This window comes from Drosophila biarmipes, chromosome 2R (assembly GCF_025231255.1).
Source record: "Drosophila biarmipes strain raj3 chromosome 2R, RU_DBia_V1.1, whole genome shotgun sequence".
Lineage (NCBI taxonomy): Eukaryota > Metazoa > Arthropoda > Insecta > Diptera > Drosophilidae > Drosophila > Drosophila biarmipes.
This window is the reverse complement of record NC_066615.1, coordinates 6827836-6853602: the sequence shown is the minus strand read 5'-3', so window position 1 is coordinate 6853602 and position 25767 is coordinate 6827836. Positions and strand designations below refer to the sequence as shown.

Here is a 25767-nt window from a genome sequence, read left to right as displayed (position 1 = left end):
GAAAAATATGAGACAAGTCTCACTTACTTCCCTTGTCATTATGGTATAAAAAATAATTACAGTTATAAAATGTTGTTCTGTGAAAATGATATATAGTTTTTAATACATTTAGGATACATTCCTTGCAGATATTTAATGACTTAAAAAAATGAGAGGAGGTACTTTTATATGGACGTTTTATATGTCTATTATTAACAGATAAACGTTTAATTAAATATATATTTGCAACATATATGTAAGCAGAACCACCCTAAGTTTTCCGCACAGTTCGCTCACGGAAAAAGGTGAGGATGACGCCCATCTTGAAAGACTATCGCGTACCGCGGCCATCCCTAGGTCTGCGATACTATTTGTGGTTATTTTATGCGCGCGCTAATGCATGCCGGCGTTGGGCCAAAAAGTTTGAAGGTTGCCAGCAAGGGAACCACTCAACCAGCGGCAAGGGAACCACTCCGACTTCGTAGATAAGCGCTCCAAAGGCCAAGAAAGAAGCGAACATGATAAGCCTAATAGTGCCACTGGCAGCGACGGCCATACCCATTTGCGCCATTCTCTTTGTGACCGGCACGTTTCTGTTCAAGGGATTCCTCAGTATTCGGTGAGTGGAATAGCCCCATCCGGCAAACGCATATAACCAGCCCTGACCGTCTGCAGTTCCCGCTACGACGCCCGCGTGAATTGCTGGTTCTGCAATGGCAACGCCCGGGTGCCCTACGCGGATCGCAACAGTTGGACCTGCCCGAAGTGCGAGCAGTACAATGGGTTCACCAAGGACGGGGACTACAACCGGGACATGACCTCGCAGCGGGACTGCAGCGTCGGCTCCCAGAAGAACAGCTCCCACGGCAGCTCGAGCATCTGCGCGAACTCCTATTACCAGGAGCTCCTGGCTTCGAATCCTCCAGAGCCGAAGAATGGCCTGTGCGACCAGTGCAATGAGGCCCAGCGCCTGAAGGTCGAGAAGCTGTCGCAGTTCGAGCCCAAGAACGAGTCGCGGTTCGACCAGGAACTTAAGGTTTACCGGTGAGGAAAGAAAAGTATCCCTAAAATAGACTTGATACATAGTATAGTATGGTAAAAATAGTATGGTGCGTTCTTATATCATTCATTGTGCCCTATGACGGCTGAAGACTTGTTTGTCGTCGAATTCTGATAAGCTGCCATACACTTCATTATGTCTGAAGCAAAATGAGGAAACTATGTTTAGAAGCCCGGATTGTACATATTAAAACAGGTTTTTCAGGTTACTTTCAAGCAATTTTAATATAATTAAAGTTTCACTATCCCTAAAATCAAAGATAACACAATTTATGTATATTATAGTTTACGTATACCACTAATAAGCAACTGACATTCTCAAAGTAATGGTTCCGTATTTTCCCCTAGAGATCAATTGGAGAAGCAGTTCCGCCTGTGCAGCAGCTGCGAACGGCACGTGAACAAAGTCCTGCACGAGAAGAAGAAAATGGTGTTGAGCTCCAAGTTCCTGAACTACATCATCAAGGGGGCATCGCTACTAAAGCAGCCGCACTTCAATCGCTTGGCCAGTGCCCAAAAGCAGTACAAGCTGCAGCGATACCGCGCTCTAATGACCATCCTGACCGTGGTCAACATTCTTTGCCTGCTCTGCCGCCTGCCGCATGCCACAGCCGATCAGTTTACGACATTTCTCGGAAAATTCGTTGGATTAGCCCTGTTCTATGCCTACTCCCATGTGCTGGCCTTAATTCGCGTACTGACCTCCAGCGCGGGCATATTCCTGGAACAGCAAGAAACAACAGCTAAACTATTGCTGTACTGTCGTACTTTTGGCAAACTACTGCTGTATTCCGTGGGCTTAAGCCATCAGCAAGTGCAGCAGGCCACCTTTGCGTCCTGCTTTATTGGGGTCTACCCATATGCCATGTTGGTCCTGAGTTTCCTGCACAAGATCAACGACGGGCTGAAGTTTACGCGATTTACCATTGCTCTACTGCTGTGGAGTGCGTATGCCACAGGAACCGAACTGCTGGCTCCTCATATAGATGGAATCTCTTTTATAGTATGTACATACACATACTTTATTTTTATAACTGATTGTAACAATTTGCAACTTTTTCAGCTACTGGGCAGTGTTTTCACCCTGGTTTTGTTGATCACCAACCAATCCAATCTGCTCAGTCAGACGAGTCAGGACGAGTCCGCCTGCGAGAGTTTCCATCGCCTCTGTGCGGACGAATGTGACGAGGAAACGCTGAGCATGCTTAGCCAGCAGTTAAGCGGGTGCAGCAATACCAGCAATGGGAATCTTTCCCTTCCCTCCGCCTCCGTTTGCCACTCTCCCGCTCCCACAATCTCGCAGCGAACAATTCAGCCGCCCGCTTCTCTGTTGTCTCTGGATTCGTTGCACCTGTCGAAGCAGCGGATGGAACAGCAGGCCTGGGCCTCGAACTATGGAGGAGCGTCCACAGTGGTTTCCCCGCAGGCCCAACATCCGATGATGTTCCAACAGAAACCGATGAGGCCAATGGAGTCGCAATGGTATCGTCCTGGATACGGTAACATGGCCCAAAGCCAGGTTTTTAACAGATCCTCGCACAATCTGTTGATGCCATCGCGATTACCTGCCTTGAGCAGGAATGTTGGCGGCGCTGATGTAGGCGCCTGGGTGGCGGCCAATCAAAGTATGAACCAGGATCTTAGCACTGCCAGTCTTATGAGACATTACGAGGACAAACAGCAGCAACTCTCGCGCACTTCGTCCCAATCTTCCGGATTCGAGTCGCAGCACCGGCCAGAAACGCAATGGGGAACAGCTCCTCCGACCATAAGGGATTACGGCTGGTCCGATAACCGGGGAAGTCAACGTAACCTGGCTGCTTTCCCGCCCCTAGCATCGCCCACGCCCACATTGGCGCCCAGTGAATTTCAGTGCGCGAGAACTACAGTGCCGCAGCAACAACCGACCATTCAGCCTGGTGATTTACTTAGAAAATGGATCGAGGCTAGTTCCAAAGCCACACAGCCAATCCACTGAAATGTGATAAAAATACATAAATGTCTAGGAAATCAGAGGCGAATTACAAGATCTACTGAGATCACAAAGACCATAGTGATTCTTAAGATAGCGAAACAAATCACAGCCAGCTAGGAAATATTACAAATTTGACTTAACTTAATTATCCTCTAACTTATTGCTTTTGACTATCAGTTTTTAAGTTTTCTATTTTACCAGGAGTTCATCCTTTCTTTACATGCTAATTATACAAATCAGTTTCGTGGTACCAACCTAGGGACCCCTGATAAAAGGTGGAAAAAGGGGGCTAGAACTACAGTAAAAACTTTAGTTATGTATTTAATTGAGAATTATCTTAAACAGTCTGTTTTTATCGTTAACTGAACTCAGCAGGAGATTCTCCTAAAACTTTGTGACTAACATAATTTAGGTAAATTGTTTATATAGAAATGGATATTTTTTGAAATAAAAGTGGAACAAAACATTAAAGCCTATATATTATTTTATATAGTTGATAACATAAACTACTCAAGAGGACAACACTGCCTATATATACCCTTGCAGAGGGTATAACGATTTCCGTCCCCATAAAGTGCATATTCTTGATCAGCATCACTAGAGGAGTCGATCTAGCCATGTACGCAAACTAGTATCTCAGTTTTAAAGCTAAAAAAAGGTATATCTTTGGTGGTTTTTAATAAATAACCACCTACGCTTGGAAATAATATTTTTTAATTAGTTCTGAATTTCGAATTAAATTTTATCAAAATCGGACTACTAGAAATGATCGAAAATTTGGTGGGAAAATAATATGAAACAATTTATGGCGTGGGTGTTTTTTGACATATTATCTTATAATATTGGGATCGTAACTTTTTATATTCTTAAGAATTTTGAAATGAAATTAATAAAAATCTGCGACTCTAACATACAGCTGTCAAGGAAACGGTTAGAGAAATAATAGAAAAATTTTATTTTTTTAATATCCTTAAAAATGTAACATGGTGTTACTAACGTAACATTTCCTGTAACTGCAAGCGTATAAATTTGTTTAAAATTTGAATTGGTTTTAAACTAAGCACCATTTTCTGCAAACGAGAGACAGAATATATTTATAACTTTGTATTTTCCAATCATAAAAAAATTGAGAATAAGAATGAGCTCGGATTTTTTTTTTTGGCTTGAATGTTTTAAAAAATCTAAATATCCGTACTTTGAGGAAAAAAGAAATCAGAATTATTAATTTTAAGTGAGTTTTATTTATAGAACCTATATTAATTACTGTCCCTGGTTCTAAATAGACATTCCAGTATTTCTTTTTGTGATATTTTTGTTTTGACTGTTGTCCTATTTTATTCCTTTGTTTTCCATTTTAACCTAAAGGTTAAATTATTATTTTCAAACGAGTTATAATTTTCTTTGCGTCGAAACAATGTTGCCAGATTGTTGGTGCGGCATTTTTATTATGCTATTCATGCCCAGTGGCTTTGCAATTCATTAAAGTAACATCTTATAAAATATATTTATGAAAAGATCGTAAAAGAATATTTCAGATCACATTAAATTTTACCCCTTTACCCACTGAAAAAAGTTTCCAATTGAGTGTAGTTGATAAGCGGTAGTTTTGGTATTTTCCCTCCACGTACTTGTATATTTAGTACCTTTTGACTCCCGCCGGCTGGCAACACTGCACAATATGGCTGCCGTACCGTAATGTGAATTTTTTTGGGAGACCGAGACGTACATACTTTTGTTGCTGCCAAAGTGGATGTGGACGGAGGAAAATAGTAACATTTAACTGCGTTGCGTGAGCGGGACGATCGTCGTGTCCCAGTTGCGGCCACCGCCAGCGGCTCAGTCGGCTGATAACAATTAGAATCGCCGTATCAATATCAAGTTACCCATAACCCATCGCGGATACACATTAGTTGGCGAAGGGCAGAGCAGCGCAGAGCTATAGCGAATATTTCCATTTGTTGCCAACAAGACTGACGTTGTTGTTATTGTGGTTTTTCAGTGAGGGGGAAGGCGAGAGAGGGGGTGACCAATTGCGTTCGTAATCTTGGTGAAAAATCGGTGACCGTACTTTTTCGTCGGAAAAAGCATCGCGATAAGAAATATAAGAAAGAAAAGAAAAATCTGATTGAAAACCAAAGAGCTGCTGTGTGCGAGCGAGCGAGTGAGAGCGAGTGAGAAAGCTATGTATTGCATTTGCATTTCGTTGTGTGTGTCGTCGTTTTCGTCGTCGTTCGGTAAAAGTCGGTAAAAAGCAAAGCCTTTCCAACTAAACCACTTTCGGGAAATCGGCATCTCGGCACCTCGGCAGCGGCATCGGACAAGGAACTGGAACTGGAAACTGGGAAGAGTCGGGAAATTAAATAATAATATGCGTTACATCGATGGCAACAGCAGTGACCAGCAGCAGCTAGCGATTGCTCTCTGAACGAGAGCGAACAGCTTTTCGGCCACAGCTTTTCCTCACACGCCTCTTCGGGCCGATCGGAAATTGTGTTTGATTGGATTGGATTGGGTTGGTAAGTACAAGAAGTGGCAGCACCATAACCAGCAAATCAATACTTTGAGGGGCTGCCATTCTGTTTCGTTCGTTCCGTTCGTTAGTTTTCCTAGCCCATTCGCTGGCGCTCTCTCCTCCTGCCTCTGTCTCTCCGGCTCTCTCCCGAGAGAGCGCCGCCCCGCGCCTGCCGCCCGCCCCCACACACCAGATAAACGGTGTGTGTGCGTGCTTTGTAACAACGAGTACACTTTTCTGCACATACGAAAAAAACAGAAAAAAAGAAAGACCGAATAAAGAAATTCACATAAAATTATGGCACTCTCCGTCTTCCTCGCGCTCTCTTTTTTGTTATAACACCAGTGTGTGCGTTTTAGTTTTTAAAAAACAGTTGTTTTCACCGCAAGGGAATTTTCTTTTGGTACGCTTTATGGTGTATTTTTAGCCAGCAAGCTCCTTTCGGAAATTATTTATAACCCCCCTCGAAACGTTTCCACGCAACGATTTACGCGATAAACTTTTACAAAAGTAGCCATGCTAAGTGCGAGCCCACTGGTTCCGTCTGTAAGTCCACGAATTGCTTACGTATTTATGAAATATTGCTGTGCGTATGTCGGTGGGCGTGTGTTCGGCCCACAGTTCCATCCATTTTCCTGGGGCTTCCGCTTGCGACAAAGGAATACAAAACGAAGCAGGGGGCGTGGCACTCTCTGCAACTTATCTAGAGCAGTGCAGGGTTTTCACTCCAGAGGTCCTTTGGATCGTGAAAAACCCCGAACTCATTGGAATTGCCATTAGTGTTTAGGTAATTTATTTCACTCAGGCCTGAAAGTTTGTAGTGCCAAAAGATGTTGGAAACTAGGGTACATGAAGTTAGGAAAACACAAGTGCGCTTTATCCATAAGATGGCAAAGCTTTATTGCCCTTATTAACATAAAACTTGTTAAGATTCCGCCATTAGCATTTACATCATAAATTGGCATTGCCAATTAACTTCGTTTACAGTGGCAATATGTAAAAAACAAATTATAACATTAAGTATCATTAGAAACTGCGAAATTAAGAAACTGATAACAATTATTTTAACAATTGATCAATATAGTGCGCATTTAATAACCCCCTGTAAAAATAATTTACTTTAATTTCCTATCTTAATTATTTTTACTGTGAGGCACTCAAACAAAAGCATTTGATCAAACCAAAAAACCATTTGATCAAACCAACTTGAACTAAAATTTAAAATTATTAATACAAAATTAAAATAATCTGACATCTTAAAAATTCCTAATTATTTACTTTTAAGTTTAGAGTATTAGTCTAAACTTAAAAAACTTTTGAAATAAAAATTGTATAATCATTATTCTAACAACTTCCTAACCATTGTACTTAATTCATTTAGCTTTCATTTTTAGTTTTTTAGACTGTAACGAACCCAAGAAGCACTTTAGGTTAACCATAACAATAAGTACCTAATATAAGTAATTGGCTTGAACCATGGGTGGATTGGTGGAGAATCTTGAAAGGATTACCCTCGAGCTTGTGGCGAGCTTGGTCCACGGCAATGCCACCTTGATGGTACCAAGAAACTCATCCTCGAACAGGATCACGGAGCATCGACGAGTCAGCTACAATAACCAAAGAAGCCGTCATAGTTTCTGCCTGCTGACCTACATGCTTTCCCGGGTTCACCGCTTGCAAGTGCGCGGCGGAAGCTTCACTGTGCGTGGACTTTACTACAGCGATCCGCAGCTGATCCGCTCGCAGTCCAGGATTGCCGAGGCCAGGCTGGATGTCTGTCGTATGCTGAACACATCCCCCTTGTCATTGGGAGTACTGGCCGCCTCGAAGGGCCTCATGGCAGGTGAGTCCGCCTGGAATCCCTGACCAAAGGCTGCCTCCTGATTCACTGATAAACTCTTGCAGGCGATATACGGCTGCTGATGACCAACGGTGATATTCTGGACAGCAGCTCATATGGTGGCGCCTTGACGTTGCCCACGGATCCCGAGAAGATAGAACGTATCGAAACGGAGGCGGATTTCGTGCTGATCGTTGAAAAGGAGTCGGTGTTCGAGGGTCTTTTGTCCAAAAATGTATTTTGCACGATGGGACAGCGCTTTATCCTGATAACCGGCAAAGGGTACCCGGATTGCTGCACCAGGAGGATTGTCCATCGACTCCGCGAGGAGAACCAACTGGCGGCCTACATTCTCGTGGACGCCGATCCCTTTGGCATCGAGATAATGCTCGTCTATCGCCACGGCTCGCAGGCGATGAGTTTTTCCAGCCAAGGACTTACCACACCTTCGCTGCGTTGGATTGGACTACACCCCTCGGAGATTCCCGCCCTCGGCACTGGTGCGGTTGCCCTGGTTGCCGGCGACAACAAGAAAATCAATGACCTCCTCGCCCGCAGCGACTTGGAGCCGGGAGTGCGACAGGAACTGCGCATGCTGCAGGACGTTCAGCTAAAGGCCGAAATCGAGAGTGTCATCGACTTCCTGACCGACGACTATATACCGAACAAAATCAATCGGAATTTGTTTTTGTAGAGGTCGCTGGTAAACCCCATGGACCTAGCGATAAATGAATACGTTCGCTGTTAAGTTTAAATTATACTATGCGTATAGTACTATGATAAGACTTTAGAATATGTTAATGTACGGAAGAGTAAATGACTTAGTCCCTCTAATCGGTTTTCCAATATTTGAGTTGATAAAAATATACCACTGCTTACGCAAAGCAACTAAATAATTCATCGAGGCTAATTCAACCTTCCATTGTTGATGTGCAGACAATGTTGTTATGTAGTCCACATTATTCGTAATTAATGCGATAAAAATGTTATTATTGAAAAAATGTATTAAAATAAGTGAGATAACCTTACGTGTACATTACATATTTTTTAAGTGCCAAAGCCACAATATTTGTCCAATTAATATTTTTTAATCTTTGTGTGTTGAACTGATTAAGTAATTTCCAAATCACTGTCATTTAAAAAAATGAAAAATCTGGATAATTCGCGGATAATAGCAGTTTTTACACTGGAACGTCTGAGTAATCAGCGTCTAGTGGTTCGTTTTGAGTGGACAACTTGATTTTGTGCATAGCTCTGAGCAGACAAAGCTAGAAGAATCGAGCAGACAAAGGAGATTATTTATTGTGCTTTTAAAAGTATTATGGCTCGAGGTCGGTAATCGGAGTGGGCAATTGACTGCGTTTTTGATAATGCCAAGGGAATGACCAGCCATTTAATGAGTGCGAAAGATGCAAGAGGCCCGCTTTGTTCACCTCCTTACTAATGACACTTATATTTTTATTGCAGATGTGACCGAGCACCCCGCATGATAGAAACCCACTGGGCATTTGACTAATTTTAAGCACCGAAACCCGAAAGACTCGCCGGATAATACTCGAATCTCACGTGCAGAATCTCTTAGAACCCCATTGGACTGTTTAAAATATGTCGACAGCAATGCGAACCACACTGCAGTCAGTTCCTGAAGCCCTGCCAGCGGAGAGCGTGTCCAATGGCACCGCATCCAATGTTGCAGCGCCGGCGGCGCCAGTGTCGAGCGCCACAAGTGCGGCGCCTCCACTGGCCGCCGTCTCTAGCACAACCGCCACCTACGCCACCAACTCGATCAGCACATCCTCGCATTCGGTCAAGGATCAGCAGCAGCAGCAGCAGCAGCAGCAGCATGATTCGGCCAATGCCAACATTGTGTCACTGCCACCAACGACAACGCCAGTCGCCAACACCACAATGATGCCCATTGTAACGTCCTCGAACTCGGCCACCAGCAATAGCACCACGGCCACGCCCACGCCCACCTCAGGGGCGGCAGCGACAGGTGGAGTGGGAGCAGGCTCAGTGACCCCGGCCCCCGTGTCAGCGTCATCGGCCAACACCAATCACTCGCACCAGCACAGCCACCAGCACCACCATCATGTGGCCAACAACATGGCCACCGACGGTGGTGCCCGCTTGTCCAGCAACAATTCGGCGGCGGTGGCGGGCTCCGCGATCAACCACCACCATCACCACGCCCCCGGCAGCGGTGTTGCGCCCACCGTCAACAAGAACGTGCTCAGCACCCACTCGGCTCATCCCTCCGCGATCAAGCAACGAACCTCGTCCGCCAAGGTGAGTCCTTTCCTGGGTTTCTTAAGTCTCTGTACCTGTAGTCACCCGTCCCAACGCCCCCGAGTCCGTCTCTTTTTTGGGGAGCCTCTGTCATCAGTCATGTTCGGTTGTCATCTCCTAATTGCTCTTACCATGCGTTCTGTTCTCTTGGATCGGGTCATTACTTTCTGTATTGTCCACTGATATGGTTTCAAAGGGGGAACCCTGTGAAAGGTGAACACAAAGTACCAGAGAGCTTTTTAATTTTCAAGCCACTCCTAGCTTACCATGGATGTGATATATATTTGATAATGAAATTAATGGTAAATTAAAAAAATTAAAAACAATTTTTTTTATACAATTTAATATTTATCAATATAATTCAGTTTTACGGGGGTATCACAGCAATCTCTTCCAACCAAAATTTGCCCTGAAAAGCAAATCTTGGTGTCACAAAAACTAGTTTAAAAGTAAATAGACGATTTAGGATTTTAAAAATGATTCTAAATACAAACTAAACTTACTACAAAACTCTATTGATGGCTTTCCAAACCAACCGTCCCCCAATACTCGTCTGTTTCTGTGTGCCCAATGATAACGTTTGAAGACTAAAGTTTATTACACATACGCCGTGTTGTCTTTAAAGTTTTTTTTTACCTCATAATGATTTCAAGCTAAATATTTAATTCTAAAATATAAAGCAGGGCTCCTCCCCTTGTGTCCCATGTGCTGTATCAAAGATGTTTAAGTGTATTGTAAGGTGGGGGAGAACTATCACATTAGCTCTAATGTGTTTACATTTTTTTCGTCCAATTGATAAGGTGATAATATTATAATATTATATTATTAATAACACTTATTGTGTCTCCTAAAAATTATCGAAGAATTGTTTCCACAAATATCTCAACGTCATTGTAAACTCAGTTTCTATGAATGTTCCATCGCTTTTGTAATGTTTAAGCCTTTATTACACAACGCTTGGTCAGTAGACATTTAAAATAGGAAATAGGTCGGTAATTCTTACCTGCTGCCTCGTTTACTGTTTGACCCAAAACTGTGGGTAGTGTAACACCGATTTACGATATCTTCCCGTATGCTAATGGAAAGCAAAAAGGCTTGTCTACTTGCTAATTGGTAGCAACAACAGCTCGAATTATCTACAAATTTAGTGGACTTTGCTACATTCGAAAGACGCGGAGGCTGAGTCAACAGAGCTGAGTACGTCCATTCAGAAGTGCAATTATAGTATTTTAAACCATTCTCGATAATCACATCACGTCAGTCGCGCTCTCTCCCTCCAGTTCTCAGCCTTTGTTTGTTGTCTAAGCCAAATCCGTGGGATCCGCAGTTCTCTGCGCACAATCATGCAACTGTTTTGGTTTGAAATATTCTCTGTCAGTTTGTGTGCTTCCACCCGACGTACACTTGAATAGTTGGCGTGGTGTAGGTAAATGAGTTTAACTAGTTGTCTTCGTGGACGTTAGGTGTGGAATCGTGAGCGACTAACTTATGGAGATCTTAACTTTGAGTATTTTCGTTGGCCTAGGGACTATTTCGTAAGGGGGGAATTCCTTGACAGTTATTTGGAGATCTGTAAGTGCTTGTGTCTCAGTTTTAAATGGGTTTCAAAAAGTGTTCCTTATTATTGTAATACTGAATAGTTTTTCTTAAAGCGGAGTCGTGAGTGACTATCCAGTAAAGGTCTCAATTATACCTATTTCGTGTTGTCAGAGGAAATTCTTTGAAATTGCTTAAAGATTTATAAGTGTTAGTGTTCTGCAGAGGTACTAACCTGTCTTATTTCTGTAAAGAGCAGTACCATTATGGTATTTGCCTAAGGGGTTCTTCCTACTTTATGATATCTTAAACTATCTTCGAAGACAAATACCAGATGACCGCTTTTTGTATTTCCTTGAAGACCTATTTTAAAGAGCAGCTTTCTAAATATTTTAGGTTCTTGAGATGTGTTGTTATTTTTTGAGAAAGTCTTCAAAGCTCTCTCTCTTTTTGGATTATCCATTGGGGGTATTTCGAGTTATGCTGAGTCTGAGTTTCGTGGTATTGTTTTGTGGGCCTCAAGCTCGGCTCGCAGACAGGTTCCCAGCTATCGGAGATCCCTTTGCCAAAGCTCTTCCGAGTTCTCTCCGCCGCTCTGTGGAGTTTCTCAATGTTTGGCGAGAAACTCGTGTTGCTTCCACCAGTTCCAGTTTCGAGCCAGTGAGCTTGTGAGTTGGCTCGGCTGGCTATGAATCACCTGCAGCTACCTGCGAGTGCATGCGATATTTATAGGGTGTGTCGTCGCGTCTTGGAGTGGCTCACTAGCACTACAGCAACTACAGCAACAATAGCAACAAGCACAACAACCACAGCGACCTTCCCAGACGCAGAACTTTGGCGAAAATGCCAAGCTCGCTCGCCAGAGACCACCACAGCCACATCCACAGCCAGAATTACATTCCACAGCCACAATGGCAGCCAGCATACGGCGGTGGTCGAAAGCTTGTTTTAGTATTAAGTTCCACTTCACTCGTGTGGTCACCGTCGTCGCGCTGTTTTCTGTTGTCATTATCCGTCGCTCTCCGCCGATATCATCGCGCCATAGTGGCCCCGCTGCACAGCTATATAGCTATAGAGCCGTATCGTTATCGCCCGCGATGAGTTGACTCCGGGTATTGTTTTTGTATCTTTCAATTTTTAATTCGCCTTCGCCATTGTGACCAGTTATTATCGCACAAGCACAGGGCGTTACGTCAAAACAATGCAAAAGCGAAAATCGCGAAGAGATTGCGAAAAATAAGAGCGCTAGAGCGCAGTTTATAGTTGTAATCCCAGTCCAAATCCGAGTCTCGGGCGTTACAACATCCGCGATAAAGAACGTCACTGGCTAATCTGATCAGCAGCGCGAGCTTAGAATGAATCAAGGGCATGAGTACGCAGCTTAAAATAAGCCAAATTGACGTAGGAAAAGTCACAGTCGCAGTCACAGTTCCACTCGCAGGCCCTCTCTAAGTAGCTGGGTACACAGGCACGTGTGTTTGTAAATAAATTCGGTTAAATAGTGTTTAATTTGCGAATCTCCAGCCACTGTGCCTGTGTGTGTTGCAGTTCCAGTGAAAAGTGTATCCAGCTTTGAGCCAACCAAACCACTTCATCTCGCAGATACATTGAGAAATGAGCCAATTGCGGGTGATAAGTTAATTTAATTATAAAGTACGAGTATGACAAGAAATCAAAAAGAAAGGAGGAGAAAGAGGAGAAACGAAAAACAGTAGTGTAGTGCAGGCGAAGAGAACGAAAGCGGAATGAAAAGGAAAAATGAACGAATTCCTACTCAAACACACGCGCAAAAGCAACAGACTCCTGTGCTGGTGTGCGTGTAAGTAACGCTTAAACGAGGCAACTAGCAGAAGAACAGCAACAGCAGCAGAGCGCGAGGGAGAGGGAGAGGGCGAGGGAGAGGGGGATACGTAGAAGGAGAGGGAATCAGAGAAATAGCAATAACAATCCGTGGGGCTTCATCGCTGTCTCTTTAACGCGCTTGTTGTTGCTGGTCATCTACTATCTGTGTTTCTGCGTATCTGTATCGGGCGTGCCAAGGCTTGCGATCCACAATCCGCACACAGGCACACCCACACAGAGACCCAACCGCAAACCCAGCTGAAGCGAGTGTGGAACTTATCGCGAGTGTCTTGTGCCCACAAAAGCAGACAAACACACACACACACACACACACACACACAGTGGAGAGATGTGTAAAGTGCGATAACTGATAAGAGACAAGTGTTTTTATCTACAACCACCCACCACCCTCTATTTTACCGCACCTGCCCCCCCCCCCCCCCCCCCCCACACGCTTGTCAAGCAACAAGTTTACAAATATCCCAGAGCCACAGGCACTGGAAAGAAAGCAGAGATAACCTATTATGCACACAGATAATTATGATCACCTTAATCCCAACTTGTAAGTACTAAAATGTGCTAGGAGCCAAATTAGCCAAAAGGAAAGCCCATCGTAAAAATGAGATAACGACAGCAAGTCTGGAGCGCTTCGTAATTAGTAAAGATTTGGCGAATTTTAAGTGAGGAAAACATCTAAAAACTGTGATTATAAGTCGAAATATCAGACTGAATTATTGGCAAAGAGGTGTGAAAAGCTATATTTCAAAATTAAAGTTTAAATAAAACGAGTATTTTTTTCGTGTTCTGGGGTTTTTAGATGACTAACCGAAATACAATTAGCTCTGTGAATCATCTACCAAAATATTTGTGCTCTGTAAGAATGCGGCTGCGACTGTGATTGCTAGTGACTTAGCCAGTGACTTGGGCTGCGACTGCTTCTCCAATGTTCCCTGATTGTGCTGAGCTCTAATAGAACTAAACAAGACGGACTTTTTCGAAATAAAAGCGACAAAGCTGCGCCCGAATTGTGATTGTGCCACCCACGCAAAGCGAACCACATTTATTTATACTTTTGCTCAAACAAGTACGCGTGCATCCAGGGCTCTCAATGTTTACACACGAAAATCGCTGTGATAACTGCCAACGCGAAGAACGAGGGAATATGTGTCACTGCTTCGTTGCAATTGGGCCAATAGACCGTGTACCGTGAACAGCGAGCCGCGTCGCGAACGAGAGGAAACCACCGAAATCCAACCATCCAACCGAACAACCACCCCACCACCACAAAAACCACCAAGTAACCACCATGGGCCAGACCTCGAGTCACCGGCAAATGCACCACAGCAGCAGCAACAACAACAACAAGGAGGAGCCACAAACGGCGCCGCAATTCGGCAATCGTCGGACCTCTACCCGCAAGTCGACTTCGTCTTCGAAGCACTACCCCACATTGGTGCAGCCATTGCGCAAGGATGAGCTCTCCCTCTTGCGCGACTCCCTGCTCCGCAACGGCAGCATTATGCGCAAGGCGCCCGAGCGTCGTCCGGTGACGATCAGTGAGCTGAAGCCCGCTAATCCCGGCCCGGGGACATCGGGCAGTGTGCTGCCCATCACACTGGAGGATGCAGCGGGTGGCAGCAGCAGCAGCACCACCCAGCTGATGACCTTTCAACTCCCCGTGGACCGCAGTGCCAAGACTGACGACCTGGCCGCCGAGTCCTCGGCATCCACCGCTGCTGTGGCGGCGCCCAAGGAGGCACGGAACGAGTTCTACATCGTGGGCGATGGCTATCATCGCACGGACCACTGCTACTACCGCAGTCCAAACGGCGACTTCCACAAGCTGCCCTCCGACTCCTTTCACAAGATGTCCGAGGGCTGCTTTGTGCGGATGACCGACGGGGTCTTTCGTCGCCTGGAGGTGCCCACCAAGGCGCAAATCTCGCGGAGATCCAGCAAGGCGGAGGAGATAGGCGACGCCACCAATGGCATGGGAAACGGCAGTTCGGCCACCAACGTGAAGAGCCAGCTGATGAGGTTTCTCAAGCGCTCGAAGAGCCACACGCCCGCCACGATTGCCAAGTTGCAGCGGGAGAAGGAGGAGGCCCGGGCGGACCGGAAGCAGCGGCTCTCGAATGCCATGCGCCAGAAGAACCTGGCGGCCACGAACGCGGCTGCAGCAGCCTGTGCCTCCGGTGCTGGTGGAGGAGCGGTCGGAGCTGGTGGCACCATCAGTAGCCGGAACAACAAGATCGTGGTGACGATGATCGAGAACGGCGGTCTGCCCATTGTGGCCACCAGCAAGGCGGAAAGGCCCAAGGCCAGGGAATCAACGTCATCCAGTGACAAGGCTCGCACCTCGAGGGTATGTAGCTAGGGTTATGATGGGTACTCTTGGGGTGTTGTAACTGTACAACGATGTGGTGTAATGAGAGTGAGGGATGCGATCTAAAATAGAACCATCTTGATGCTTAGGCAGTGTCTATTGATTTCGAGAGAGAGCTGAGGAAAAACCACTTGACCTTGCTGGTTGTTGGCCGCCCAAAACTCTGGCTATGTCAGTTGTGATTTAGACCCTCTTGAGAGCCATAAAGCTTCTCGTCGGTCCCCCACATTCACCCAGTCATCATCTTTGAACATTGCACTTTGTCGTGTTGCCATCGCTCGTTTCTACCATTTTACTCATTCAATCTAATCGTAATCGCTGTTTCGTGGTTGTCCATATCTGTCACGGTTTTGGTTTTGGGTCCCACAATGCCTACTACTTCTATTATTTTGATTACGGATTTTGTTTTTTTCAGATTTTTGTTACCCCACACACTGATTTGCGCTAATCCATGTGGAACTAATATATATTCACTCTGTTTACACACACATTAATCGGTTAAGGGATTAGGTTCAAGTTGCTGATTCCCGGATTCATGGTTATAAAAGCGGTTGCATTGTGGGGGGACAAGTTCATAATAGTTGACCTTATTACACTGTCCTGCTGTCAGCGCACATGCGACACTGGAAAACTATCTCTAATGCTTAGCTTGGTCTGCAAAGGCTTGAGTGAAATCTCGTTGTCTCGCTTTAATGTAGATTAAGCTGCAGGTTATTCAATTAGCTTGATTAATACGGACACTTCATTTGCCTGGCTTGTAGGTACCTTGCCGCAGTTAATTGAACCTATCCCGTCTTGCTGGGAATTAACGGAGTGATCCAATATTCCATGTGAGACAGTTTTCTGTTGTCTAACAGCGTCGCAGTAGTTCCTTTGTTTGCTAGATTATTTATTTGCCCGCATAGTATTACTGCCTAAGGCCTTTGGGTCCTGTTGCATCACACTAGTGATGTACGTGCGAATTCCATTACACCGGATAAAAAGTGGATCAAATTGAGTGTTGCACTCGTGTGTTTACAACTCGTTGTAAGTAGAGATAAGCGGCAACTTATCAGACTGATATCCGAAAGATCGTTGTGCCACAGACTAGGGACCAAACGGGGAACTCATTTTTGAAACCGAAATCTATATTGACTTAACGATAAGTTGATGTGACGATTGATCAGGGAAGATGAGCTTATACTAACGACCTTAGTAGCAAGCTAGGTTCTTATACTAAAAGCTTGCTTTCTACACATAAACAGGTGATAACTGAAATCAGTTTTCTCATATTACGTACTATAACGGGTAGAGACGCCTTGCCTAACCTTTTTTAAAGCTTATATGTGGATATTACTGTATAACATAAAGAAGATGCTTAGAAAAACAGGAAAAATGGCGTGTCTTTTAAAATGTTTTGATATTTATTTTATTAATTAATGTCTTCAATTGCCTAGCACCTTACTTAAAACATTCTTTGGCTTCGATATCCTACTGATCGTTATGAAGCAACTTCATTAGAACTTCATTAAAGGCATCCGTGTAACGCTTATATCCGAAAACTATCGATTTTGAAACATAAGTGAACGTGTATGATCGATATACTAAGTGTAGTGTGTCTCAGTGAAGGGAAGACGTGCTTGGATCATTATGAAGGGAATTATTACTAAAAACACACTTTCTACTCCTATTTCAGAATGTTTTGTGGAACACATCGAATTCCTAAGTCTGAGTGCAGTCTCTAAATAATATTTGAGTATTCTGGATGTTTTTATACCCTTGCAGAGGGTGATTTCAGTCAGAAGTTTGCAACGCAGCGTCACTAAACGACGTCTGTCCGTCCGCTGGTCTGTCCGTTTCTACGCAAACTAGTCTCTCAGTTTTGAAGCTATCGGGCTAAAACCTTCCCAAGTCTTCTTTCTATTGCAGGTAGTATATAAGTCGGAACCAGCCGGATCGGACAACTATATCTTATAGCTCCTGTTTTTTTTAACATATAAGCTTCTAAGCTTGAAAATACCATTTTCTAATTAGTTTTGAATTTTGAATTCAATTTTATCAAAATCGGACGACTATATCATATAGCTGCCATAGTAACAATCGAAAAATTAGTGGTAAAATAATATGAAAAAATATATTTTCGGTGTTTTTAACATATAACCTTCTAAGCTTGGAAATAACATTTCTTAATTAGTTCTGCATTTTGAATTAAATTTTATCAAAATCAAAACACTATATCATATAGCTGTCATAGAAACAATCGTGAAAATAATACTAAAAAATTATTTACTAAAGTTGATTATTTCTTATAACTGCAAGGGTATACAAACTTCGGCTTGCCGAAGTTAACCTCCTTTCTTGTTTTATAATTAATTTGGCTTTTATTGCCTATCACTATACGTGGTGCAATCCGTGTCATTGATATCAGTCTGATCTTTATGGAGTAAAGGGAAATTGGATAACTTCATTAGAGACACCATTTGGAAGTTTATAACATGAAACTTTAGATTGAGATAGATACGTAAATGCGTTAGATCGATATACTATATATGCTCCTTTTTCTTTAATTTGAAATCGAACTGATTTTGTATTGTAAATTCTTGAGTCTGATAGAAAAGTGCAGTGGCTGACCGATGTGTGAGTGTCTGGGAGCAAGTTCTTTAACAATTTCTTTGTGACAAAGCTTTGATTAACTAGCACCGTGCATTCTTTGGCTTCGATATCCAACAGATCGTTATGGGGTAAAGTAGTGAACTTGGAGAACTCCATTTATAAGCGGAAACCCTTGGTGCGATAGATAAGTGAAGGTGTCTGCTCGATATACTGTGTGAGGTGTGAATCAGGGAAGAAGCGCTTTGCGTAACTCGGGGGAACTTGTATATTATATTGCGCACATGCGCAAAACGCTAGTCTCCGGCTGCAAGCACGGCTAACAGTTTCTTTCCCAGCGTTACGCTCAGGTGATATCAGTGGAACCAGCACACACACACTCGCTCACCTTTCGAGCTCCAAACGGGGCTTCTCTGGGTGGGAGAACAAGTACACAGATACCCCCCTATAGTGGTGGTGGTGGGGCTCCATCAGTGGAGAGAGCTGCCCACTGATCGCGCGAGTGTTTGTGCTGTGTGTTGGTGTATTAAGGCCGATGTCGCTGCCGCAGCCGACGTCGCTGCCGGGCCGATTCCGTGCTTTGGAATACTCCGCGCTCTCGCTCTCCGGCACTCCAGTTCCAGTTGCTGAGTGGCCAAGTGGCTCTTTGGCTGCTGAGCTCTGTTGCGGTTTCTGTTGCTTCGGCTGTGTTTTCGGTGTCTTCTGCGTTTTCGGTGCTGCCCCGTAGTTGTAGTAGTCAATCGGCGGCGTTTACGTCAGAGTTACACAGCAACAAAAGCTATCACTTAGTGCTGGTACACCCCAAACCCCCACGTAAAAAACGAGTGCGAAAAATTGCGAAAGCCGCGTGCCCCTTCGATAAGATAAGCGTTCGCGGCTAAAGAACTCCTCCGGCCGACGGAACGAACCTTTAATAATCGGGATTTGCGAGAAATGTGATTTTTTTATGGCCGCAGTGAAAAAAAATTAGAAAATACCCACACACTCTTGAACACCCGAAGTATATAGCCTAACTGTGTTTTTGTTCAGCAGTGAAAAAGTCGGCTCAATTGTCTAAAAGTAGTTCATTTGCCTCGGTGTATTGGTGCGCGCGCGTTTGCCTGTGTGCGGGTGTGTGTGTGTGCATTGGAGCTTTTCGCTTTGCTCAGTGAACCAGCGAGGAAAAAAGAAATAAAACCAGCCACAGCCAACTAACGACTCGTACGGCGGAATTGTTCAGATACTTGTAGATCTCCGCATCGTAACTATTTAGACAGTAATTAAAAGCAACAAAGGAAAATAGCGAAGAGGCAAATGAATCATAAAACTGAAATGGGAGCGTGGGAGGGGGGGAGGTGGGGCGGTGGCGAGTTGAGGGCAGGAAAAGCGTGACACACACACGGGAGAGGGAGAGCATCTCAGCTGAGCTTGTGCAACAGCAGTGGACGTAGAAGAGAGCCAGAGGCAGAGAGAAACAAACACAAACGCACAGGAGCTCACCTCCACCACAGGTGTGTAGGTGCCAGCTCGCTCTCTCCCTCTCTCGCGCGCACTCTCTTTTGCTGGCTAGGTTAGGTGTATGTGTTTAGGTATACTGCCCTCCCTCTCGCTCCCGCGCCCTCCCGAGTGTTTATTTCAGTGTCACCGGGGAGACAGATTAGCTCTTGTCCGCCTGTTGTCGTAAATATCACGAACACACTCTCCCAGTCCGCCCATATGTACACACGTCCGTATATACACGCATATAAATGGAAGTTGCTGCCTGCTGCTCGCTGTGTGTTTAATTCATTTTCGAGGTTTTAATGCGCAACAACTGCGACTTGTTGTGTGTTGGATAGGCGACAAAATGAAAAAACACAAAAACAAACAAAAGCAGCGTTGAGAATTTAGAAAGCCCAATGTAAACACGCACACTCGCACACTGCAGTTCGCTCTGTGTATGTGAGCTGCATTGTGCTTCCGATTTTGTGTGGCAAAGCGAAATCTCGAGCTCAATCTCAATAATGTTTCCCCCAAAACCCACAGTGTAAGAACAATAAACACGCCAAGCGCCAGTTTTTGAAAAAAGCAAGAAAAAAAAGAAAAAGTTGCGATCTCTCCGAGCAACAAGTACCAGTGCACCAATACAGTCGACGGTTGTGCCACGACAAAAAAGAAAGAAAAGAGGAAAACCCAGAGAAACCGAAACCAAAGGCAAAGCGGAGGAGCAATGGAGGCCACCACTACCACGACACCTGACTTGAACCGCGGCGATGCCACCAGGAAGAGTGTGCGCTTGTACGCTGCCCGCAAGGGGGCGGCACCTGCTCCGCCCAAGCTCAGCGTGGCGCCCTCTGGCCAGAGCCAGAGCCAGAGCTCCAGCAGCAGCAACAACAACAGCAACCAGAGCAGTGACAACTTACCGGAAACGGAAGTGCAGCCTACAGAACCACATCTTGCCAGCAAGGATCTCGAAGGAGGCGCCGAAGACGACAGCATTGTGGAGCTGCGACGACGCGATGCCCAGGCCACTCCCTTGCCCAGGATAGCGGTGTCCGCCCTGCCCACCCTACAGCCACATCCAAAGCCCGCGGAACGCCAGAAGCCCCTGCCACGCAACCTCTTGTCCACCGAAGACGACGCCGGCGTGTCCTTTGCCCTCGGCTCCATCGAGAAGCACATCCACAACGTGGAGGAGAGCTTTAAGCAGCAGCAGAACCAGCAGCAGCAATCCCAATCCTCGATGGACGTCATGAAACTGGAGATCAAGCGCAAGCAGAGCAAGCGATACGGTGAAACGGAGAACCTACTGCGGCCGGGCATCAGTGACATGTCCTCGGAGAACGACTTCCAGTACTTGGGCGGCAGGCGGGCCGGCGAACTGGATGCCAGCAATGAGCTGATGCTGTCGGAATTCCAGCGCGGTAGTGATGGTCGTAACTCGATCGGAGCCTATTCCAAGAACTCGGCAGCAGCCTCGAACGGCTCGAATGCTGTCAAAGCTAAATTGGCACGTACTGCCTCGGATACGAAGAACAACGACACGGTGCTGGCCATGCGGGCCACCTTCAAGCAGAAACAGCCGTTGCAGGACGAGAAGCAGCCGGCGGTTTGGCGGCCAGCCGGCACAGCCCCCACTCCGGCGGCCAGAAGCTCCTCCTCCACCTCCTCGAACTCAGCTTCGGCCAGTCGTGGCGGCAGCAGCAGCAGTGTGGTGGACGGAGTGGCTCCATCCAAGCTAACGGCCACCACCATCTCGGCCTCCAAGCGGCGTGAGGAGAACTTGCGACAATTTGAGGCTCTATTGGCCCAGAAGTCGTCGCATCGTCATGCCAACTCCTCGGGAGCTTCTGGAGCCTCGGGAGCGGCAAGCCATGCCGCCAGTTCGAAGAGGCGTTCGGAGCGGCCCATTGTGGCGCCCATTCCGCCGTTCAATTCCGCAAGAGCCAGCATTGATCCAAGGTCCACCGCGGCTCATGGACCGGGCACTGGCTCAGGAGCAGGGTCAGTTCTTCCGCCTGTGGGTCATCATCGCACAAGCCACGTACCCAGTGTGGTGGCGAACCGCAGCAATGTGTACAGCAACAATGCTGCACAGGTAAACCTTAACCAAGCAGGGATATAAAAGCTGGGATATACCCATTTTATAATCTCAACTCTTGATATCACCATCATCATACGGCTCAGATTTGTATAACAATATTATTTATCAAGCCCTTTTTAAAACATTGTCTATATTTGTTAAGCTAGTTACACATCAAATCAACCTTAGCTCTTGAGGAATATAATAATCAGGTTACTAGTTCTTTGCTATGGAAACCTCTTGGGGAAAACAATATCTTTGACCTTATAATGCCACCCCTGATATACACTACCCAAAAAGAAGCTCTACTTATCCCTTCACGCCTTACTTTACAGGGTTCGCCCAACATGCAGATGCGGAGTAGTGCTCCCATGCGATGGCGCGCCACGGAGGAGCACATTGGCAAATACAAACTCATAAAGACGATCGGCAAGGGCAACTTCGCCAAGGTGAAACTGGCGAAACACCTGCCCACTGGCAAGGAGGTGGCCATCAAGATAATTGACAAGACCCAACTCAATCCTGGGTCACTGCAGAAACTCTTCAGAGAGGTTTGTCTTCAGCATGGCGATGAAACCTTGATGTAGGTACTAATCCAATCGCCCCACAGGTTAGGATAATGAAGATGCTGGATCACCCAAACATAGTTAAATTGTTCCAAGTTATCGAAACGGAGAAGACGCTCTATTTGATCATGGAGTACGCGTCCGGGGGCGAGGTGTTTGACTACCTCGTTCTGCACGGACGCATGAAGGAGAAGGAGGCGCGTGTCAAGTTTCGACAGATCGTCTCAGCCGTGCAATACTGTCATCAAAAGAGAATAATACACAGGTGAGGCGTGCTAATTGAGTTCGGATGATTTATTTAAACAAGCCGAATGGCCACTGATTTATTTCACACTGAATAATTTTTACTTTGCATTGACAGGGACTTAAAAGCTGAAAACCTTTTGCTGGACAGCGAACTGAACATCAAAATCGCTGACTTTGGCTTTTCGAACGAGTTCACGCCCGGCTCCAAGCTGGACACGTTCTGCGGCAGTCCGCCGTACGCGGCTCCGGAATTGTTCCAGGGCAAGAAGTACGATGGACCCGAGGTCGATGTGTGGTCGCTGGGCGTCATCCTGTATACGTTAGTGAGCGGTTCCCTGCCCTTCGACGGCTCCACCTTGAGAGAGTTGCGCGAACGCGTGCTCAGAGGCAAATATAGGTAAGATCTCTAAGATGTAAATCTGTAGTGTAAAGACCTAACACAGTCCTTCCTCCACAGAATTCCCTTCTATATGTCGACTGACTGCGAAAACTTGCTCCGCAAATTCTTAGTACTGAATCCCGCAAAGCGTGCTAGTCTTGAAACAATCATGGGCGACAAGTGGATGAACATGGGGTTTGAGGAGGACGAGCTCAAGCCCTACATTGAGCCCAAGGCCGACTTAGCCGATCCCAAGCGGATAGGTAAGACGGGTACTGTATACGAAATTCATTACTAATATTATTAACGAATTGTGTGTGGACTGGAGTTTTGCCTGCCAATTGCTTCATTTGTTGTAATGCTCTGTTACCGAAACTTTCTTTTTGTATTTGCAACCTAATATTACTAATGTCGTTTTGTAAACTCTTTGGTTATCAACTTGATGTTTTGATTTCGTAGTTGAATGTTGCTTACAAGGACTGCCTTGCTGTGTTATTCCTCTTGATTGTATACTTTGAATTCATATGCCTCCGTGGCGTTTCGTTTGTAAATTCTCACATAGCTGCGGGGTCACAAACCGGTGTCAAGAATTCGCTCTCGATTCGGCGTAGTGCGTACAACTTGATGTTGATGGTGAACTTTCTGATCGACGAGCGGAGGGGTCCACCCAAAAATGTATGCAATCTGTGTAGTGGAACGTAAACGCTCGACGCCCAGAGATCCGCATTAACCCCCAACTCTCTGTTCTCTTCTCACTTTCTCACTTTCTGTCCGCAAAAATCCCACAATCAAACAGACCGTCAAGGAAGAGACTACTTCAGATATCAAGCCGGCTCAAGAGAACGGATAACCCCAAAACCTCTAAAGTCTTGAACAGCCAGCCAAGGAAAAATCGAATTTTGTTTTTATTGCTATCTGTTATCTTTTGTTGGTTTGTGATTACTTGTTGACAGCACACAAATTTAGCAATAAATGGGGTTCTCTGAGAATTCAATTTAAGTCGACGTTTTCCATTAGGCACACAGCCAAGATTGCATCCGGTTTGGGTCCTGTGACGGCGATGATTTTTGTGTTAATTTCATTTTGCTAGCTGCATGGTTTAAAAACCCTATATACCTAGTTTTGTACCCAATGTTCCCGTGGCCAGTTGTGCAGTTCAGGGCCAGAGAACACACAATTCCGGCTACTCCAAATTGAAGCATATATCAGTTCGAGTATCGGCGACCTCCTAGCCAAGCATATAATGAAACTGTAATGAATTTGCATGCGCTATCTGAACGTTTTAAATATTGTCCTTTGAATGTCCATGAACACAATCCACTTAAACCAAACTGTTTGTCATTTCCGCATCGCGATGCTCAGAAGCCCTAGTCGCGATGGGCTACAATCGGTCGGAGATCGAGGCTTCGCTCTCCCAGGTGCGCTACGATGATGTTTTCGCCACGTATTTGCTGCTGGGACGCAAGAGCACAGACGTAAGTTGATTCACCGGGTTGGCTGGGCCGGGCACAAGTATTAAACTGAGTCTTTTCACCCACTCGCAGCCGGAAAGTGACGGATCGCGATCGGGCTCCTCGCTCTCACTGCGCAACATCTCGGGCAACGATGCGGGCGCCAACGCCGGCAGCGCGGGTGTGCAGAGTCCCACGCACAGAGGCGTCCACAGGAGCATATCGGCGTCCAGCACGAAGCCGAGTCGTCGAGCCTCGTCCGGTGCGGAAACTTTGCGTAAGTCCCGCTTTGGGGCTACGGTTTACCTATGATTTAATGGCGGTGAAAGCTTTCTTTGGCGAACATTCTGGATTTTTAGAACTAACTCTTCCTGAAAATTACTAACACGACTTGTATGCCAAACCATTAGAAATGCTGATATGTTTGAAATTATAAGATTACTGATTGCCAAATATTGGATATCAAGTAAACCTAAACTTAACATGCAATTAAAGCAACAATAGAATTGTCCGTCCTCAGAACTTAGAGAACCCAACTGTCTTGTTACCCTAACTTTTCTTAAAAATTACTAATACGACTTGTATGCCAGTTTATCAGTAAAGTTGATGCATAAAATATAAATAGAAATAAGTTACTTATATAAATTTTTCCGAGTATTAGCAATCAATGAAAGTAACTTAAATGGCGTTTCGTCTGTAAAGTATTATAAGTGACCAATCATAGCAGAATAAAATTGTCCGTTAAATGGTTGTTTTAGGGAAATCCTGAATTGTTTCCGCTCAAGATAGTTATATCTAATGCCATTTTTATGTCAATATCAAAGTGAACCCATTTTAACTAATAAAATATATATACTTACAGGTGTTGGACCGACTAACGCGGCAGCAACAGTGGCGGCGGCCGCGGGAGCCGTTGGCGCGGTAAATCCAAGCAATAACTACAATGCTGCAGGATCAGCGGCGGATCGAGCTTCAGTGTAAGTAGATTACCCACGAGTGTGATTTACATTTAAAGCTAATAATTGTCCCCGTTAGTGGCAGCAACTTCAAGCGTCAGAATACGATCGACTCTGCTACAATCAAGGAGAATACAGCGCGACTGGCCGCCCAGAATCAGAGACCCGCTTCGGCCACCCAAAAGATGCTCACCACGGCAGACACCAGTAAGGACTTACCAGACGTTTTGATGCAGCGGTGCCCTAACATGAATACCTTTACTGAATCTGCAGCACTGAACAGTCCCGCCAAGCCGCGAACGGCAACGAAGTACGACCCGACGAACGGCAACCGCACGGTCAGCGGCACCAGTGGCATCATTCCACGCCGCTCCACCACGCTGTACGAGAAGACTTCGTCGACGGAGAAAACCAATGTTATTCCCGCAGAGACAAAGTACGTGAGAGTTGAGCTAGTTCTGTTAGCGGCGTACCACGATAGTTATAGTTTGGATCTAAACTGCTGTTCGAGATACCCCCGGTTATTGTTTGCATCACAATCCCCGTTTGGCAGGCTTATTTAGTTGTTCAGTCAGCCGGTAGATGTGGAGTCTGCCACTATTATGTATTATTTGTCTTTGG

The 25767-nt window shown here is 45.4% G+C and overlaps 3 protein-coding genes across 29 annotated transcripts in view; all 3 read left to right on the top strand.

The window, feature by feature from the left end:
- Positions 1-313: 313 nt before the first annotated feature.
- LOC108026695 (uncharacterized) lies at positions 314-3484 on the top strand. The gene is made up of 4 exons (XM_017097783.3): positions 314-598; positions 655-1023; positions 1387-2041; positions 2102-3484. The coding sequence occupies exons 1-4, from the start codon at positions 498-500 to the stop codon at positions 3014-3016; spliced, it is 2040 nt and encodes a 679-aa protein (XP_016953272.1). The 5' UTR covers positions 314-497; the 3' UTR covers positions 3017-3484.
- A 1226-nt stretch (positions 3485-4710) lies between these two features.
- LOC108026619 (MAP/microtubule affinity-regulating kinase 3) overlaps positions 4711-25767 on the top strand; it is a 32690-nt gene continuing 11633 nt past the window's right edge. For 5 of the 27 annotated variants that reach the window (XM_017097622.3, XM_017097620.3, XM_017097610.3 and 2 more), the window contains exons 1-11: positions 18612-18801; positions 20012-21563; positions 21884-22099; positions 22159-22379; positions 22476-22757; positions 22818-23011; positions 24102-24214; positions 24284-24467; positions 25053-25167; positions 25226-25353; positions 25420-25582. In XM_017097622.3, the coding sequence (XP_016953111.1) occupies positions 20196-21563; positions 21884-22099; positions 22159-22379; positions 22476-22757; positions 22818-23011; positions 24102-24214; positions 24284-24467; positions 25053-25167; positions 25226-25353; positions 25420-25582 (2984 nt within the window). In that variant the 5' untranslated portion in view covers positions 18612-18801; positions 20012-20195. Of the gene's footprint in view, positions 5530-8832; positions 9655-12149; positions 12303-12329; positions 12563-13864; positions 15398-15833; positions 16445-18606; positions 18832-19399; positions 21564-21883; positions 22100-22158; positions 22380-22475; positions 22758-22817; positions 23012-23301; positions 23415-23535; positions 23605-24101; positions 24215-24283; positions 24468-25052; positions 25168-25225; positions 25354-25419; positions 25583-25767 lie in introns of those variants that run through there. The other 22 variants (XM_017097631.3, XM_017097629.3, XM_017097618.3 and 19 more) reach the window with 20 other exon arrangements.
- On the top strand, positions 6815-8379 carry LOC108026622 (meiotic recombination protein W68). Its single transcript, XM_017097634.3, has 2 exons — positions 6815-7368; positions 7431-8379. Exons 1-2 carry the CDS (start codon positions 7002-7004, stop codon positions 8057-8059), a joined length of 996 nt encoding a protein of 331 aa, XP_016953123.1. The 5' UTR covers positions 6815-7001; the 3' UTR covers positions 8060-8379.

What these genes read in the sequence shown, in the direction of transcription:
- LOC108026695 (XM_017097783.3), top strand. Translation starts at nt 498, where the DNA reads ATGATAAGCCTAATAGTGCCACTGGCAGCGACGGCCATACCCATTTGC. An exon ending in AAGGGATTCCTCAGTATTCG is followed by an intron (nt 599 to 654) that starts GTGAGTGGAATA and finishes GACCGTCTGCAG; the next exon opens with TTCCCGCTACGACGCCCGCG. An exon ending in CAGGAACTTAAGGTTTACCG is followed by an intron (nt 1,024 to 1,386) that starts GTGAGGAAAGAA and finishes ATTTTCCCCTAG; the next exon opens with AGATCAATTGGAGAAGCAGT.
- LOC108026622 (XM_017097634.3), top strand. Translation starts at nt 7,002, where the DNA reads ATGGGTGGATTGGTGGAGAATCTTGAAAGGATTACCCTCGAGCTTGTG. An exon ending in CTCGAAGGGCCTCATGGCAG is followed by an intron (nt 7,369 to 7,430) that starts GTGAGTCCGCCT and finishes AAACTCTTGCAG; the next exon opens with GCGATATACGGCTGCTGATG.